The sequence below is a fragment of the Perissodus microlepis genome, chromosome 16 (genome assembly GCF_051167445.1).
Source record: "Perissodus microlepis isolate ML-2025 ecotype Zambia chromosome 16, ASM5116744v1, whole genome shotgun sequence".
In the NCBI taxonomy this organism is placed as follows: domain Eukaryota; kingdom Metazoa; phylum Chordata; class Actinopteri; order Cichliformes; family Cichlidae; genus Perissodus; species Perissodus microlepis.
The window spans coordinates 15,255,001-15,275,668 of NC_140476.1; the positions used below are offsets into that span (position 1 = coordinate 15,255,001).

Here is a 20,668-nt window from a genome sequence, read left to right on the forward strand (position 1 = left end):
AATTTTGACAAAAAGCTGCCTTAATGACACATACACATACAAAGGTTGCCAAATGGGTTAATAGGGGAAAGGTTGGGTGAGTACAGACCGCATATACGCTAGGAAATCTTGCTTTCTTATTCCGTCTGCATCCATAAAATGCCCATGATATTCAATATGGCTGGTAGCATCACAGCCTACTAGAATTTCCGCAGTGATGAAGTCCACATTTATACAGCCCAGATGGCTTGGCAGATCGTTTTATTCATTTTTTTTCCTCTCCATCTTTCTTTCTTGATTATCAGATACATTTATTTTCATTGCAGCAAACTCTGTCTGGGTGACTGAGGGAGCATTCCAGCAGAACCAATTGAGGGGGATCACAAAGCACAGAAAAATCCCGAAACCACAAAAGATCCTCAGCCATGCAGGCAGTCTGACGTTGTGTTCGAAGTCATCTATCACTGGTGTCACACTCAACCATAAACGGCAACCTTGAAACAGAGAAAGAAAGCTTGGCAAAGAAAGAGAGAGGAATAAATAGATAGAGGCAGAAAGAGAGAGAGACCAGGTCTCAGCTGGACTCCCCCGAGGAGAGGCTGTGGCCTGGATGATTATACAGCTACAGATGATGTCAGTGGACATCCCTGCCACCGAGTGACACAAATGCAATGCTCACATATTCCTATTTTTTAAAACGTTTTCTAGATTAGAGAATACAGTAGAATATTTTTGTGTGGGGTGAAGTGTCGTTTGTCCTAAATAAACATACTCAGTAATAAACATACTAATTTCCATTCTGTATTTGGAGACCACACAGTCACAGGGATCACACACCAAACATAATCAATACAGTGGGTGGTTAGAATAAAAAAAAGAACTAAATGTTAACAGAAAAAGAAAATAAGTCATTATAAGTTGTCTTTTTTATATAATGGAACTCTCTTAGATCATGGAGCTGTTTAACATATAAAAAAAATGATGTGCAAACGCTGCAGTCAAGCTTAAGCTTTGTTATATTTGCAGTTGGTCTGCCATGACACAGGTTAGGTGCAGAGCAGTAAGCAAACATCTCATAATTTTTCCATTGCGGTGCAATAAAGGTCAGGTGGACAAATTTTGCAAATAATTGATCAGTTGTCAAATAGAGTCGTTCGCATTCTCAATCATCTTTGAAAGACGTACACAAGAATGCACATGAGGTGGGGGGGGGAAAATATCCCCAATTAAACACAAAGGAATCCGTTTAAGGAAATGTTGCGACATCTACAGATTTATGCAAATGAGACTTCGCATGCGCTCTGTACATTTGTTAACTTGCACTTGCCTCGGGCTGCAGACAGATCTGCTTCACACACATGAAAAAAAGGGTGGTGGGGGGGTGGGGGGGTGGAGTTAGAAGAAAGAGAGGGGAAAGGCAGGGTAAGGGGAGAGGGAGTGTAGCCCACTGCTCAGCACTCAGCACACGGAGGAGCTACAGCCTGGTGATGCCTGCTGCAGCCTCTGCAGCTACAGTACAACCCGATGTTGGGAATCATTGATCCGTTCTTCCTCCTTGTACACGAATACAGGAAGCATGGATCCTGATTAAACGCATGGGTCGACAGAAAAGGGTGCTCTAATGTAGCACATTTAAATGCACCAGTATTCAGTCACAAAGAGGTGGAAATAATTGGCAGTCATACGAATGACTGTAATTATTATTGTTGCAAATTACTGTTGGGAATATTCTAGGTATAGCTTCATGGGAGCTTCACACCAAACAGTATTAACAGTGTTTTAATAAAGCAAAACTACAGGACTGAACTGAAATTGAATCTTTAAGAAAACATCTCACGATAACTCCTTTTGTTGTTGTTGTTGTTTAGTGTTAATGATCAAAACACAGCACAGCAGACAAGTATGAAGACGAAGACGCTCCACATTCAGACTGATGTTTTGATTTGCTGTAATTCAAGTCTCACACTGTGGAGGCACAATCAGGTACCCTCACCCTCACGTCAATCACAATGATGAGCTAAATTATTCATGCCTCTATATTTTATTTATGACTGTATTTTCCCATGCCTCCTGAAAGTTTGCAAAAGCCGGTTTGTTGGCAGACACAGAGCTGCCGAAGCATTTCATAGAGACAGGGCTGCTTTTATCTTTCACGCAGGCTGGGAAAGCTGTGGGATGTGGAGTTCATATTCTGCAGACAAGTCTTATCATTTATATATAGCCAGTATCATGTTGAGATCTTGAATAATTTTTTATATGCAAAACATTCACACTGTTATCTGAGAAAAACGGTTAAGTAGGCCAGCTTTGAATGCAATCACTATACGTGGTGACTTTGAGTAAAAGAAAAAAAAATGACACAAAATATCTCTTGATAGAAATATGTATTAATTAGCATCCAGGATACACACCTAATTAAATTTTGTTTTAAGGTATTGTTAGTTAGGATTATAAATTCTTATATAACACATTTAATTTATAATATATAGTTCAAATAATATATCCTAGCTTTCACTGAGAGTAACTCCACCACAGACATCCATTCACAGATGCTGTCTTATGTACACCAGTTCAACTGTTATTAAACACAAATATCTAATCAGCCAATCACATGGCAGCAACTCACTGCATCATGCAGCAGAAGACACATCGTTTGCCATTCTTATCAGCTAAAAACAGTGAACTTAAGCTACAATTCAGACCAAAATTGGACAACAGAAGCTTGACAAAATGTTGCCTGGTCTGATGAGTCTCTGAAGAGTTCTGCTGCAACATTCAGATGGTAGTGGTGTAATGTGGGGGATAATTTTTGGCATACTTTGGCCCTCTTAGTACCAACTGAGCATTGTTTAAATGCTACAGCCTCTCTGAGTACTGTTGCTGACCATCCATCCCTTTATGACCACAGTGTACCCATCTTATGATAGCTGCTTTCAGCAGGATAAAGCACCATGAAGCTCAAATCATCTTATCACAGTCCCTCCAGCTGAGCATCTTTTGGATGTGATGGAACCATAGATTTGTATCATGGACACGCAACCAACAAATCTATAGCAGCTCTCTATAGCAATGCTCTCATATCAGTATGGATCAAAATCTCTGAGGAAGTTTTCCAGCACTGTGCTGAACGCCACAAAGAATTCTGAAGAGGGTCCAGCTGGTACTAGCAAAGTGTACTTAACAAAGTGACTAGTGAATGTGTATTGCTAGTCACATGTAGTTCCCACCTTTTGACATAAAAAACATTTATATTCTAGATTCTGCCATTCACAATTATAGGAACAGATAATATGCAAATGATTTAAACCAGCTTTATAACCAAAAATAGCACAAAGACACCATATTGGGTTTTATATGTAAAATACATGCTCATGCAGTATGGTGGTGCAGTGGTTAGCACTAATGCCCTAGAAAAAGAAGATCCTGGGTTTGAATCAAGATGCCAGTTAGGGCATTTCTTCATGTTCTCCCTGTGCCTGTGTGAGTTCCTCAGCCAATCACACCACTCCAAACACATGCTTGTTAGGCTAATTGGTGATTCTGAATTGACCATAGGTGTGTATGCTTGTCGGTCTCTGTGTTAGCCTTACAACAGACTGGCAGCCTGTCCAGAGTGTACCCTGCCTCTTGCGCTGTGACAACTGGGACAGGATTCGGTTCTACTGCAATCCTAAATTGTATAAGCAGAAGAAAATATTTGGATGGGTGCTCATTTTAAAATTGAAGCCAGCAACACATTTCTCACAAGTTGAGAAAGAGCCAACAAAACACACAGATGCATACCTGATGTAACTGTCAGAAAACAAAGCTTGTAACTACATCCTCAAAACACTCCAACAAGCAAAGAAATAAATATAAATATAAGTTATTCATTTAAAAATTATGGAGGTGCTCTCCCCACGAGAGGTTGGCAATATCCCATAGTTTAGAAGCCACTGCTGCTATGTGATGGTGCGTTAGTGCGTATAGGAGGGGCACTTTACTGTACACATATGTGATAGCACCAGTTAATGCTAAATTATATCAAGCACATATGCTGCCATCCAAATGTCTTATACAAGTAAGGCCTTGCTTATTTTAGTATGCGGGACAATACCAAACCACATTGTGTGTCAAGGTGCTAATCCAGCCTGTCACCTGTCAGCCATTCACAATATTATGAAATGAAAACTGCTCCAAAGGACTGCCGAGCTTTCGAGCAGCTGAAAAGCTATATCAAGCAAAAATAGGGAAACATTTTGCTTTTAAACGTACAGGAATTGGTTTCTTCAGTTCAGAGAGATGATGCAACACAGACGCAAACATGCCAAAGTCTCAACTTTAAAAAAAACTTCTTTTTTTTTTTTTTAAACATCACCATTTCTTAATTTCTACATTTGCTACATTTTTCCACCATTTTCATGTAAACATAGCCTCTTAATGATTTGGAAATGATTGTTTTCTCTTTTCAATTGTCGTTTTACGTTAAAAAACAGCATTTATTTTCAATTAAAACTGAAATATATCCTGTAGTAATAAAATGAAATGTAAAGTTAAAGCACATAATTACAGGCTCACTTAACTCACTTAATTCTGTTGAAATGGCTGCATTCACACTGGATATATATAAAAGCATTTATGCAATGGTTTACTTTTCACTAACAAATAAAACTCATTAAGCCAGAAAGATGCGTCTTCTTTTTTTTTTCTTGACATTCGATTAGCTGGCGACAGACAAAAGATTCCAAATAGGTGTCATGGCAACATCTCAAGAGAGCACAATCCTGAACCGTGAAAACTCGGCACAGCGCAGCCAGGAAGGAGCCAAAGACACACAAAAAAAATCACTTCAAAAGCTTCTAAATTGGAACCACAAACCCTGCTGAGGGACACAAAGCTGCTATGTAATCTAAAAGGTTGATATTAGTTCAGACTCCATTCTTTCTATACAAGCTGTCGATGTTATGATTTAAATTCTCTGTTTGTGAAGAAGAGAGGCATCAATTAACACGTGCAATTAATGAAAAGCGCATTCGACAACATGAGGAAGGCAGAATTACTGAGTAAGCCAATTGGTTTTTGTTGCCAGAAGGTAAACTGTGTATAACATACAGTATAACATACAATAAAGACACCAAAAAATGTTACATTTTCTAATTCCTGCAATGTACACACACCTTTTATAGCTTCTGTTTGTGTGGCAACTAAGGAAAGGCTGTCTAGTGTGTCCGTATATTGTAAATGAGCTGCATCAAGACGTAGTTTATGTATAAAGTAATGTATTTATTTTGAGAGTGTTATTTTAAATTTAAATTTAAATTTAGTGTTTAGCCTGATGGGAATGGGAGGGTGGATGACTTTTTTCAGATATTTCGGAAACCTTGGAAAATAGAAAAAAAAGAGAGAAAGAACTGCACATAGTCCAAAAATTACGATGTTAATGAAGAATTAACAGAAATGAGAGGACTGAAAAGCAAAATAATATATTTCGAATTTCAGCATATTCTTTGATTTTTGTTTAACCTCCTAGGACCTGCCGTCCACATATGTGGACATCACATTTTTGGTTATTTTGACCAAAATACTCAATTTTGCTCTACAAGGGCCTGATATCCACTTACGAGGACATTATACTGCTACTGTTCTATCAAAATTTTAAATGAATATCCTCATTTGTGGCTCTCATTTTTCTTAAAAACAAAAATAAGGTAAAAAAAAAATAAAATCTGGAAATTCTTTGTATTTACATTCATTGGGCCCCAATATGCCCAAATATCAAAGAGAAATTAAAAATGAATGTCGTGAAAGAGTTCGGGTCTTAGGAGGTTAACAAATACTTTAAAAAAAACCAACAACCCACAAACTTGTTAATCCTCAATGCAACAGCTTAGAGTTTGACCCTTAACCCAACTCAGAACATCTCGCCTAACCTTAAGGTCAAATTTAAAGCCACAAATTCTTGCTGTTAAAAGGACACAAAATAGATTTAAACGTGCATGTGAACTTTGTGTGCAGACAGCTCACCCACACCAGCCTCCTGCTGAGAGACTCCTCTAAGTGCTGCTAAGCCATCACACCTTTCCTGCAAATCTTCAATGGACTACATTTACTGTTATCGAGCTTTAGCCATCTGTGCTACAGTATGTAATACCAGCATGGCTGAATCAGTTATTCAAATAAGCCAGCTTAATGATACAGCTTTTCACAAGTAAATACATCTACTTAATGTTTCAGTGTCCTTTCACTCTGTGCCACATGTACTAATTAAATTCTGTTCCTCTGAGGACTGGATGCTGATCGTCTGAAACAGATGGATTGAGGAAGAAAAATACACAGACACAAGAAGAGAGGCCCCATTCCCCAAACACACACTCGCACACATGCACACACACACACACACACTCACACAAAGCCCACCTCCTCACCTTTCAGATCTCAACCGCAAATATGAAAAATGGTTGCATGTACAGTACATGGCCGCATGCTTGGACACGGCTACAAACTTGGACTTTTGACTAAAAAAAGACTGGCAGATGAACAATAAAGAAGGCTGTGCTGGATAATGGTGCTGCCATGTTCAAGTCTGATGTAAAAAAAAAAATCTGACAGTTCAAATAAGGATAGATTTGCATTACATACAAATACATTAGAGCTGCATGGTGAGGTCTTTGTTTGCTCTTTTTGATTGGTGATTTATTGAGAAAAAATAAAGACGAAATATGAAAAATATCATATTCTATAAAGAATATGTCCCCTTTTCATCACAGTGATATCAGAGGCATCTCTCTCTAGTATAAACCAAAGAGAATAGCGCAGCTGTCTGTATTCACTAAACACTGTTGTCTGCATCAACATCACATCATATCTTGTTATTAGAGGGTCTTTTGTGGCAGCATAGCAACAGTTGTGTGAGCTTTGAGCACCGTCTATTTCACAGGCACAGATTCAGTATGTTAATGTGAAAACTGGCAATATGATGTTTCAAATAGCATAAGCAAGATTTTCTCTTACCTTTAACTAGAATATCAGACTGCAACGACCCGCTTCTGTTCTGTAAGGAATAAAGACGAGAGATGTGCATAGTATTTGATCCTCTGCAGCAAATCTAATCTGTCTTTAGGACAGCTAGAAAATCTATAGAGACTGTGCAAAATGTGCCCTTAAGAAATATGTTTTTATGGAGTTTGCTGTATCATCTGATGTAAAGTGCATCACATTATTTACTATTTTTTTCTCCTTTCTTGTTGTTATCACACCAGTCGTACACAGGCTTCGCCAGGGAAACTTTGCCATATCAGCACTGACATATGAATGATTGACAGAGCTTTATCTAAATCTCTTTGTGAGCTACTCTTTCCTTTTATAGTTGGGAGGCAGAGGGGAGGTGGGGGTATCCCTGGGGAGGAAGGAGGGGAAGAGCCTGGCTGCCTCCCCTGCCTGTTCCGTACAAGGCTCTGCAGGGGACTAGACTCTCTTCCTCTAGCAGTCCACATGAGAGGACAGTTGGCCATATACCAGTCTGCCTGTGCTACACACATGTGCTCACTCAAAAGTGACGCACAAAAAGGAGCTCATAGTATTTTTTTTTTTTTATCTAAACACTGAGCTGAACTCTTTGTGCGCAAAACGTTTGAGCAATAAAATGGACACCAGTTTAATTTGAAGGAAAAGTATTAAATCGCTCCTAAATTTTAATGGCTATTTAGTTGTAGCAGATGTCCTAAGCAGAGTGACTGTTGAGCTGTGATGCCCAGTGTAGTTAAACAAATGTACCATCCAGTGCACTGTCATGACAAACAGCAGGCAAACGTAAAATCGTCAATTTACCTCAGGAAATAGTAAAAAGACGTGAGCAACAAATATAATCCGTCTGTCCGTAATTTCATCAAATATGCAAGTGTTCAAATATAGGCCTGTTACCTGTGACTGATAATACTCACCATTCATTTCGTTACTATCATCAGTATCCAGTCAGTCAATGACGCCCTTTTCTCAATGGATTTCACAGTTTTGCCCCCAGCACCATGTCACGGCTTTGCCTCTGCGGAAATCACCCACCAGAGTGAGACCGTTAAACCCGGCCCCGGATTCCCGAATGATACTGGAAGTATCGGCACAACGTAGTGTACAGCGGTGCTTAGACAGGCACTCCTTCCGGCTGCTCGGAGAACAATGGTGCAGCATCAGACTCACAGCTTCACGGCCAACGTGACTTACTCCGTCCAATCAAGGTTTTATAAACCAGGAATCAGCCGCAGAGCGCTGCTGCTGCCTGCCCACTGGAGCCTCAATGCAAATCGCCGTGTGTCACCAGTGGAAAGACTGTGGCCGTAATAGGTGTGTTTGTGGATAAAAACATATCAGGAGATATTAGAGTGCTTATAATCCAGGCAGAGTTCCTGAAATGATGCTAAAACTGAAAGAAAAATAAATATAGCCTAAACACTTCTCAAACTATTATCACCAATACGTGTACAACCATATAATATTTTACCATAAATGTAGTCTAGAAATATAGATGTACCTTTGCTAGGGTTAGAGTGACTTTTTAGCTTAATACAGCTGCAGCATTTGTGTAACATCCTTCATGTATTGTGTTACTGCGGCCTGTGGAATAATTATGGTTTTCAAACATGTCACACGTGGTAATGAAACTGATCGAGTTAAGAGGCTTATAAAAAGAAACAGCTGCCTTGACAAACACCCGTAGTCCAATGCATTTCAAATTTAATTAGTCTGTGCTTGGTTATGTAAGGTAAGACGGTCTAAAATGAAAGGACGTGAAAACAAACAAAAAGGGGGTCTCTGACAGGTCAGCGCGGGATGCAGTTGAAAAGCTCTGTTAATTTTTATGTTAATTTATTAAAATAAATCAAATATTCATCATAAAGTCCTCATCATAGGCTCTCTTGAGGATTGGGAGTAATATAAAGCAGTAAAGCACACTGCCATCTTGTGGCAAAACTACTGTTTTTCAGTCTCAAGCAAAAAGAAAAAAGGGGGGAAAAAGAAGTCACGTTCATTTACCAGCGGATCCAAAATGAGGTAGACCGGCCTCCATCAATACCATTACTATTAACCAGTACCCTAATTGTCATATGTGAGTATTTGGTCATACATTTTTGGTCATACACTATACATTTTTGTGCTGCAGATTAATGGTTACCTTTATTTTATAATGTATCAATTTAGTAGAGGTTTCATAAATTATGCTCTACAAAGATTATCAATAGTTAGACATAAAACTCACCAGTATTTATATGTAAAGCTCAACCTGTCGCTTCTTTATTTATTTATTTTGTTTGTTTGTTTTCCCCAGTATGGATAATCCAGATTAATCATCACGACTGTAGATGTGCCAGCATTGGGCAATGATTAAGTGTTTTCCCCTAACCTTATTTTACTGCACCAAATATATATAATATGTGAAATGCAAATATAATTTTCCAACTTTGCTCCAGTCTCGTATGTTATTTCATATATTTTGGCTTCTAAATACTTTGCTCTCGTCCAAGAGAGTGCCACTATACTTTCACTAAGCTCTAACATGGCAGTGTACCTGATATGACACCTTTCCAAGGTTTATATCCTGACCCTGTACAACATGTGGCACTGACAATAATGTATGATACCTTTTAACTGCTACAGGCTAAGTGTACCCAGACACTACTGTACCTGATACCTGTTATATAGACTAATATGATTGTATACTACAATAACCATAATTTTCTGGAGTAAACATAATTATATCCTTCCCATACACTAAGTATGTATGGCAAGTATGTTGTATGTATAGGAAGTGCTGGGTTTTGTATAAGGCTGGTTCTCCATCTGCCAAGATTAAGAGGAGAGAAAGTAACATTATTTCAGTGCTTTTGGTTCTGATTTATGCACATCAAGGAAAACTAAATGACAGCTTTTCAGAATTATACTTCAAACCTCCAGTGAAAGGCCTTTTTAAAACCAGACATTATGAGTCATTGTAAAATCACAGGCAGTACTAGAAATTTACTTTGTTCTGTTGAATATCCCAGTCAGCCATGAAAGTGTGACAGTGAGCATCCATCCATCCATCCATCCATCCATCCACTTTCTTAACTGCTTATCCAACTAGATAATTGGGCAAGAGTGTACTCCCTCTAAATGCAGCTCAGCCATTATTAATCATTTTATGCACACTTGCTTGTCCTGCTGTGACAATACAGAATGTCTTCAGTGAAAAGGGCTATATTGTCAAAACTATTAATACACAAAGCTGGCACTCCCCACCTTTTCCACCCACTCGCTTCCTTAAACCTATCTCGTCAGTCCATTATCCCATTTGCTCTCCTGCTTCCACAGATGTCTGAATAATGCTGACCTGATTTAACAAGATCAGACCAAATCCCTGCTCTCCTCACAGAGAACAGCAGAGGATGCTAAAGAGCTCACTCTGGGATACATTTATGGTGTGCGTTAAATGGAGAAAACACAGGCACAAGGTTAACAGAGACAGTGCAGTGCAGCTGTGCACAGAGGCAGCCACGCTCTGATATCCTCTGATTCACATTATGTTGAAACAGGTACAACCCTGTTTGCTTATTTCAGAGTACACTCAAGTGCTTGCACAGATGCCACTTTTAATAAGGTGGTGTTAAAACACAGCCTATCCTCTCTGTGAGGAGTATTAAATGCACCGGCGTTTCACATCGTCTGTCTTTGGTAGCAGCAAGCTGATAAATATTCACAGGCTTTATATAGAAAACAGCACTACCCACTTAAACATTTATGTATATCACATTATGTTATGTTCATGGTTTTAGATTAATAAAATAGTCCCTGAGGGCCAAGCAGCTTTGATAAAAAATTAATCTATTACTACTTTATTACTACTGTTATGCTCTGGTAGCCAAAATACCCACAGGATTTGGTTAAAACAAGCAGTATGAATATGTCATCTTCTGCTTAAGAACTCTGTTACATGTTTTTTTCTTCTGTTTTGGATCCATGTTTAGACGCAGTATTCAGTTACAGCCTTCCATATGACTCTCTTTCTTATATGTCAGATAAAAAATTGTGATAATAAACCAAGATGAAAGAGCCTGCGTATTTAAAATGCATCTACACCAAAAACAGCACAATTATTCACCATAAATGAGCCTTTATCACAGCACATTATTTAAAAAAGAAACACTGTCAGTACATTTTAATGGGAGATAAAAATGACACTGATCCAATTTGTGTGACTTAAATGGATTCAGATGTGTTTCAAAAGTTTTTAAATTCCCATATATTACTACGAGCCCAGCTCTGTTTCAGCATGCTAATGAGCATTTTTTGTTCCTGTGAAATTAAGATGACTACTATGATTTGGTGCTATATAAATAAAACCGAAATGAACTGAAATTAATATTGCCTGTTATGTTATCACAAAATACAGCAATGAGAAATGTGAGTAGCATGAAATCACAGTTGAAAGGCAGTGTGTCATTCACCGATCCCCCTCATCAGCATGGTTTACTCTAAAGGAAAGTGATCAGCTGCCTGTCAAAAGCACCAGTGTAACCTGATGGCTGTGAATGGACAAAGGACCAGGCTGCATGTGACACTCTGCTCTGACCTGTTCTGAATTATGCATTCCGCTCAGGTTAACAGCCGATATCCTGTGTCCTTCATTTAACATAACTCAGAGGATATATTTATCGTGAGTATTTTCCAGAACGTTTTTTTTAAACATTTTTATTCTATATCAGAAATAAGAAGGTTTTAATGTGCGCATCTACATGCCCATTCATATTTCTGCCTTGTGTTATTCTATTTTGTCTGTGTTACTAGGATGTGATAATGTGCACATGTCTATGCTTGTTTGGGTGTTTGCATGTGTGTATAAGGATATTTGTAGTACCAGAAACATTAACTGAGGCTTTCTTCAGAAAGCTCTAGAGAGCTTTTGTGCACAGTCTGCCAATTCTCTGCCTTTATAAAGCTGCTGATAGAAGCCCCTAAGGCTGCAAATAAAGTAGAACCCTGTCGAGTGTGGTGACCTGTGTCCACTCCCTCCTGCAGTTTGAGCACCTGGTGATACAATTGCACCACACTGGAAATTCAATCAAGAGATGGACCGGAGTGACTAGCAACCGCTTTCCTGTCTCTTTCTCTTGCTGGCCCGCTAATCGATCAATTATTTTAAAAGGGAACTTTAAACGCGTCTGATTTAAAGAGACTTCAGTATTGGAAGGTGGACTGGGGAGAAGAACATCAACTTCACTTTCCCCAACTGTGAGTACAGTTATTGATTTATTTATGTGTGCCTGTGAATGCAGTGAAGCTGATAATGGTGTCAGGTCATTCTATTGGTACTAATTACCACTTGGAATCAAAGGCTGATATAGTAAAACATTGCTAATACCATGCAGTCAGTGTTGGATTTATTGCTACTGCTGTACACCAGTTATTTTCAGTAATGAATGTGATTTAGTGAATGGGTAACCTTGACATACTGTGCTTAGTTGCATTAGATTTGTTTCTAATGTCATAGAAATCCACATGTGGGATCATTTAATTAAAATTATCATTTTAAATCTGAGCTTTATGTAGCAGATGGTTAGGCTTGTAGGAAAATGGCAAAACTCAACTAAAAGACACCACAGGTGCATTTCTGACAACACACACACACACACACACACACACACACACACACACACACACACACACACACACACACACACACTCACAAACACACACACAAGAGCTGTTTGTGCTTCAGGAATGAATTTTTACTTGTCAGTTTCTCTATTTTTTGTCAAAACATGTGTAAGCTTGTTTCTGTCACTGAAAAATATTTAATTTTATTTTTACAGCATTTATCAGTTCCGCCTACAGTTTATAATATTTAAACCTTATATAAAGCTTCTGAATGCTACCTCATACAGAAAACTCCAAATAGCAAAGTGAGCACTAGCCAGGCTAACATAGGAGCAGTTAGATGCTAAGGAGTCAGATATTTTTCTCAGTGCTCAGTGGATGTCCAAACAGAACTGTAGAGAAGGTGAAAATATGACATTTTTCAGTCGTGGATGCCATTTTTGCGGTTCTGATTATAGCTTTCTTACTGCCTCCATGTGACTAAAACATATTGAATGCTTCATAAACTGTTTGGATGTCGTCTAAATGCCCCATGAAACCAAAATGTAACAAGATGCTCAGATGGTCAAAACTATTTAACTTTATAAGGTTTCCTTTGCTTTCAGCATGTGATGTCCTGTGCATGCCAATTAACACTGATGATAATTCAGTGCCACCTGACAGCCCTTATTATGATAGATTCCCAATACAAACATGGGAGCTCAATATCTTAAGAGGGCTGTGGTAGGATCCAACCCTGGATACTTTAGCCTTGTATACATATATCAGGAGTGTGTCTGCACAGTGAGCACAAATGTAGAGTAGTTCATTTTTTAATCTCTTTTAGTTTTGGCAATACCAAACAACGGGTCTGATGAATGTCCTACAGCTAACATGATTTTGTAAAATGTGAGTAATGGCAACTTCTCATTGCATGCTATTGTTCCCGGTAATTTTACACTGTGAGAAGAACAATGAGCATAATCACTCCAACATGAGCGATTCTAATAGATGAAGACAATCTAGCAGAGCACAAAAATGCATGATTAGCAGTGAGTGGGAGCCAGTCATGTCACATTCCAACACTGTGGACTCCTGATGAATTCGAATGACAGCACATCCGTTTATCTTTTACAAATTAATGTCTGCACGGTGCTAAATCCACATTTAGAGAACAGATGTGGGCCATGTAGAGTACTAGCCTCTTGGACTGACATTTTTCACATCTTTCAGGTCATCTAACAGCATGCTGCCAGTTCCTCTTTTATATAAATAACTGAACCAGATTAACACTATACTGTGTGTGGCTTGCTATTGTAGGAAGAAACTGTAGGATCTGAATTATTGCTAAAGCAGATTAGCTGGATTTATATAAATGTGGCTCATCTGTGTTGAGACTGGATGAGAACAGGCATGAGATTCAATATAATAACTGATATATATGTGCAGACTTCCTGGTCCTGTAATAGAAGTTTGTTTCCAAAATCCTGCATACTTTAGTGGGTCAGTGTTGTATAACCAAAAGGGTGTTTATGGTTAGGGTTCAGTAACTAGCACCTTACAGTTATGAGAACAACATTTTTCCCAAGTTGATCTTATTCTCGCATTAGCTGTGCAGCTGTCTCTTTGTGTTTATTCTTAAGTATGTGGGAAAAGACTCCCAAGGCCACATGACCCTGAAAATGTCACATGAATCAAATGTTGTAGTAACAGTGATTTACCACAAGATGGCTGGCAAGACCACACATGGATGGCAGAGATTTGTTATCATAGGTTTTTCCTGTTCTCCTCCACTGGATGATGCAATTTGGCCAAGTATTTTTCCCCATAACTTTTAAAACATTGCAAAGCAATTACACCCACCCCGCCACACACGCACACAAACCCGCGGAGGCTTTGTTTTAACTGGTCGCCCCACTTTAACACAGCATGATGAATGAAAAAATAAATGACTGAAATGTATTAAATCCAAATAAAGATGATGTACTTCTCAAGCAACATGAATAAAACATTGATTATGACTCGGCTGCAAATCTTCTGACTCTATTATTAAACTCCCTTGAGCTTGTTTTTTTTTCTTCTTTTTTAAGTTCAAGCTGATGTGTGTTTTGATTAAATAACTCTCGCTGCAGCAAAGATTAATTAAGCGTGATATATTTTTGCATAATGGACATTTGTGTTTTGTAAACATTTTCAGTTAATATAAATCACTGTGGAAAGTCAGGTAATTGATGCTGGGGAAGAAGCTGCCTCTTGAGTTTCCCCCAAAACACTGCAGAGCAGAACTAAAGCTTGATACAGTCTGCTGGATACAGATTCACTGCCAACATGTTTATACTGCTCACTTGCCATCAGTTTAAAAAAAATTAGATTATCTCATAACTATATTGCATTACATTGTATGATATCATTTAGGATCTTGACTAGGCAGCACCACATTGCAGCAGTGCTGAAAAATCTAACTTCATTTCCAGTTCTTCCCATAAATACACACACACACATATATGTATATATATGTGTGTGTGTATATATATATATTGTAGCCAATAGAAAAGATTTTTTTCCATTAAATTTTCAGATCGTTAAGTTTTGTAGGTCATCATTAAGTCTCAAAGGAAAATGCCTTTTAGGATTTTGTTAATGGGAAAAAAATCAAACATGCTCAACAATATGACATATAGTATATTCGTGTGTAGCAAATTGGGATACATAATAATAACTCAATTTTTAACTAATTTTTAAATTAATAACTCAAAAAAAATACTCATTCCGTGTTAAAAGAACCATGTTGAATCAAGGAAGCGGTGTCAAAATCAGAGTATTTTCAGAGAAACCTTGCTGAAGAGACATCAGAAAGCCTTTTGGACCTTTTGTAGAAATGTCATCATTAACATTTAGATAAGAGCATCACTGCCCTCTGTAGCTATTTTACTCCCCAAGAGTCACTTCTTCACTCGGCCAACAAGTTTTGGAGAAATGCTGGGAACATTTTGGAATCAGCTCAGTTTTGGAGTGCCCAAGACTGTTGCTTCTTTAATGTGAGTATAGTACATCATACTAAGTAAGAGCATGACTAACTAAGCAGGCTTCATCCAAGTGCTGGAGAGCTGCTGAATATATAGCCTACACGAATGGAAAGAGGGATTTTAAGCTGCTTGGCCTCGAAACAGCTTGTAGGAGAGAAATGTGACCAGTATGAGATGGAAGAATGGTATGCAAATAGATTTCTGACTGATGAGTGTGGAAGGGTTGACAAGTGGAAAAGGGACAGAAGTCACAGAAGATGAATACCATTGTCAAAAAATGCCAACTTTTACATCTATTATCTGCGTGAGGAGACAGTGAATTATGTTTAGCCATATTCACTGATAAATGTGTAACCCGGTGGGGGAACAGTTTTTTTTTTAAACAAGACTTTCATTATGAAAGTAAATGTAAAATCCAAGCAGTCTATTACTTTGTTTACTTCACACTGATTGCCACAGAATCTCTTCTCTCGATTCAGACCTATAGAGATTTGAACAAATTTGCAATATGAAGAAAATTGAATGCACTGAATATTTTATTGACAGCAATGTAGGTCACCCTTTTTTGAGTCATGGCAGTTAGTCTTTTGTCACTTGAGACAGTTATTTTTAGGTCTTTTTGAGTTTCTGTGGTGGCTATTGGTGCCGAGATTGGGTGTCAGGCATGACTATGTCATAGGACAAGCAGGGGCTAAATATATGTCCTGTTGCTATGAATGTTGCTTATGCATTATCGCAAATTTAAATGTGTCATTGTCATCTTATTTCACACTTTTCATTTGTGAAAAGCATTTGGACATTTGCAGGTGAATCAGCCGGAATAAAATATCATGGTTTCCCTGAACAATTTTCAGCTCTGTTATCGAAACATGTCAACATTTGTCTGCCTGGATTGTTGTTTCCTTCAGGCAGGATTTGTCAAAATAGCATGTGAAGATCTTTACCACTGGATTTTTCTACTTCTGTTTTTCAGCTGTTCGTCTGTGTTGGTTGCACCGAGCTTCAAAGGTTAAGGAACAAAGTCTTGTCAGATATGGGGAAAAGGCTTACAGAAACCTGATACCCTAATTGATGGACAGCAGTGAGTGGAGGCATTTAGGAACCATGTGCACCATTTGCCACAGTCCCACATTGTAGGAAACACATACTTGCCATTTGATTTTAATGATGTGTCTTCTCTGCAAAAAATGTCCCAGATCCAAAAAAGTTTGCCTCTGGTGTTGTCGTTTTTTGTTTTGTTTTGTTTTTTTCAGGTTCTTCGACTTAAAAGTTAAGGGTCTCCGAGTGTGTGTGAAGCAAAATAGCACAGTCACAGTAATATTTTAAAACATTCTAAAGAGTAATCCTCAAAAGAAACCAGGTCACTTAATTGGTAATGCCTTATAATCCTCCTTTGGATACCACAGATCTAATTATGGGAAGAATTAGTATGTCCTTCTCTTAGTTCTCTCTCTTTTGTTTGCTGTAATCTGCTGTCAGTCATAAACAAAGAGTTGTTACATTGCTGGTGCGTTTCTTAATAAAAGGTCGGGATTTATCAAACCTCTACTAGAGGTTATTGAAAGCTTTCTCCAGTTCATGAATGGTGGTGATCATGCCCCAAGTTGTGCAAACATGTTGAAATATTTGTAATGCATTCCAGCCAGATATTAAGCCTCTGCATAGGGGAAGGCACAATAGAAAAGCTTTGTGCTGCAGTGTGTTTTTCTTCTGTTAATGTGGTTTTTTTTATTATCTAATTGGAGGAAAAGGTTTTGTAAATGGTAAATGGCCTGTATTTGTACAGCGCTTTACTAGTCCCTAAGGACCCCAAAGCGCTTTACACATCCAGTCATCCACCCATTCACACACACATTCACAACATGATCAAGACAGAGGCAGTTTTATAAAAAATGGACCAAAAAAGAAAGAGAAAATATGTAGTAAGTGGCAGTTGTCTTGGTGAAATTGTCTTTCTGATGCCAGCTGTTAGAGGAGAATAACCAATAAAGTGCCTGGGTGTTGAAAGGAAGGCAGCGGTGACTCAAATAACCACTCATTAGGGCCAAGGTATGGAGAAGAGCATCTCTAAATGCGTTGACCCTTGAAGCAGCAAGAACAAGAAACTGAGGCTACAATTTGCACAGGCTCATCAAAATGAAGCAGTAGAAGATTGGAAAAATGCTGCCTGGATTTGGTTTAAACACTTAAATCCACCCTGGTTTCTATCAGTTGTTTGTAGTTAATAGTGTAATGGTGAGGATGATATTTTTTGGCATGCTTTGGGTCCCTTACTACCAATTGAGAATAATTTAAATGTCACATACATGTGTATCCCTTTATGTCCATCTTATGCTGGCTGCTTCCAGCAAGATAACATCTCATGTCACAAAATTCAAATAATGTCAAACTAGTTTCTTGAACTTAACAGTGAGTTCACTGTATTCAAATGGCCTCCTCAGCCACCGGATCTCAATCCAATAGAGCCCCATAGGGATATAGTAGAACAGGTGACTGGCATCATGCATGTGCAGCTGACAAATCTGCAGCAACTGTGTGAACATGGACCAAAACCTCAGAGGAATACTTTCAGCACGTTGTTGAATCTATGGCACAAAAAGCAAGGCAGTTCTGAGGGCTAAAAAGAGAGTCCACCTGGTACTAGTTTGTTTACCTAATAAAGTGACCATGTAATTTAATGGACACTGAATGAATGTCTTCTCAGATGCAATTTTTCTTAATGTTACCCCACTGAATTAATTTAACCTGTAAAGATTTTTCTTTGTTTTCACTTGTGTGCTTCTCAGTTAAGTCAGTGACAGACTGATTGGTAGACCCAGTGCTGAAAGTCCCAAGACATCACAGCGAGCGCATGCACCGATATATCTGTGTGCCCATGAGCATGCGCGTACACGTGCGCCTGCGAGTGTGTGTGTCTGTGCTTTTACTGGAGCGTGAACAAGTCAAAGCTTTCCCTGTGCCATTTGCTCATGAGGAAACATCAGCCATGCTGCTTTATTAACATACATCCAATTATTATCACACACAAACACATATGGATGCACCGTGCACACACGTACACACACACACACACACACATTGTCCTTTGAAACATTATTCTTTGTTCTCAATGGCTGGCGCTCTGAAAGCTGGCTGCAGGGAAGACACTTGCCTCTGTGTATCACAGACCTCGGCCTTTTGTAAAGTGTCTGTTTATTTTGCAGACATCCCAGCGTTTTCATTGTTTTTTAATGAGCGTGCGAACTCCCTCGGTGTCAACATGTAAGATAGAAGGAATCCTTGGACATGTTTGGACAAACTAACACGACAGCATTTGGAAAGTCTGAAAGATGCTGCACGCAGTTTGATGTGCATTTTTCCTTAGCAGCTGCCAAGAGTTATCCTTTGTTACTGTGAGACAACCAAATACAAAGCAGTTTAAATGTATCCATTCACTGTATTTTAGAAAGCAATATTTCTGCTCAGTAACCTGAATGCAACTAATTTTAAAGCAAATTTCTTTTTTTAGGCGTAGACAGTTATGCTTCGATTGTGCGTGAAATGATGAGAACATGAATGAGGACAGAAAGCTGAAGTATAAATCATGCTTTCCTCTCTAAGAGATTCACACATGAGCTGCTTCTATTCCACCCATCAATATCCTCCAATGAGGCTTTTCCTAAAGGCCAGCTTTGGACAGCTGGGAATGAGAGATTGGAGCTTTCACAAAAATCCCTCTGTCTTCAGTGTCTTATGAGGCAGAAACTCTAACAGCTCAGCCTGCTTCTGTGATGTACAGAAAACAGTAACAGCTGTAAGACTGGAGGCACAAATCTGCAAACTCTTGGAGCATTGTGTACCTTTTGACAATACAATGTGCCTAAATCTGGAATTTTAAAACATTTTTTTGTTTAAATGTTTTGTTTGAAAGGCAGGTTGGACCTTAAGCTGAGACACTAAAGACGGATACAGTAACATCTTTAACGGAGATCCCCGCACTTTCTCGGAAAATTACTTATTTGAAGAGATTTGTATATTTTTATACTACAAAGTTGGAAAGGGAGCTGTTACATATCAAAATTTGCATTGGATAAAGCCAGGCTTCATTTTGGTGGCACAAAGGGGATTTTTCTATATCTTTTTACCACTCCATAAATCCAAAAATACTGTCAACAGCCACTAAAAACTCAATTTTCTCCATGTTTTCAAGAATAAAACATTCTATAAATCAGACCAGACTAAGTGGCATATGGGCAAACCAGACTGTAAAAAAGTTTAGGACATAGAAAGCTGGAAAAAAAAAAGTTTGATAAAATAAACACCTAGAAAAAAGCCCAAAATGTTATTTTTCAAAAGACCTTTTTCTATATAAATGTATCTTTTTGCAATTTCTGAGAATGGTCTCTATTTTATTTTCATTTATTTCTTAGCTGCTTATTGGATGTGTCATATAACATTTAAGGGTTCCTCTGTTTATAGCTGATGGCTGTAAATAAGTGTTTTATTTTAACCAAAGGCTACCAATCCCTGCAACACATTATTGACATTACCAAGCTGCTTCTAGTTTGGATGACGCAACATGAAATTACTTGATTTAAATACTGCAATTAAGCTACTGCGATATTGTGCTTACAGTGAAAGTTAATGATATGTCTAGCCGATCCACAGCATTCAGTTTACGTTATATTTCACACTGTTTTTTTGACTATGTGTGTGTTGCTGGTATTTAGCGATGTTGGAAACCACCTTTCTACAGCACCCAGTGACCCAACACCAAACTAAATATATCAGGGACAAACATAGAGTCTTGGAAGCTTTGCCTGCCCAATACTATAAACTACTTCAAGGTCCAAAATGAACATCTAATCTGTGCAGAGCAGCACTAAAATGTCAAAAAATAGACATGTTGGCATGGCAGGTAGAAAAGATGATCTTTATTTATGCCCCGAGCAGAACCTTTGCATTATTTCATGTGAGTGGTAGCTGGAGAGATATGAGATCACAGTGTCAGCCTGAAAGTAAGCATAGAAATGTTGAAGACATTTTGGAAAGATTCATTTTGATCTGATGCAAGAAGCCTCGCAAGGATCTCTGCTTTCTGT

General features: G+C 38.4%; 2 protein-coding genes across 3 annotated transcripts in view; one reads left to right on the plus strand and one right to left on the minus strand.

Moving 5' to 3' along the window:
• csrnp3 (cysteine-serine-rich nuclear protein 3) overlaps window positions 1–8,232 on the minus strand; it is a 25,793-nt gene extending 17,561 nt beyond the window's left edge. The window contains exons 1-2 of one of the 2 annotated variants that reach the window (XM_084954909.1): window positions 7,899–8,232; window positions 6,970–7,009 (exon numbers count right to left, since the gene is read on the minus strand). Coding sequence is in view for 1 of the 2 variants with exons in the window: in XM_084954908.1 (XP_084811034.1) it covers window positions 7,899–7,901 (3 nt within the window). In the remaining variant the exon portion in view is untranslated. The remainder of the gene's footprint in view (window positions 1–6,969; window positions 7,010–7,898) is intronic. The other variant, XM_084954908.1, reaches the window with a different exon arrangement.
• A 3,833-nt stretch (window positions 8,233–12,065) lies between these two features.
• xirp2b (xin actin binding repeat containing 2b) overlaps window positions 12,066–20,668 on the plus strand; it is a 33,181-nt gene continuing 24,578 nt past the window's right edge. Inside the window, exon 1 of the mRNA XM_084907839.1 lies at window positions 12,066–12,216. The gene's annotated coding sequence lies outside the window, so the exon portion shown is untranslated. The remainder of the gene's footprint in view (window positions 12,217–20,668) is intronic.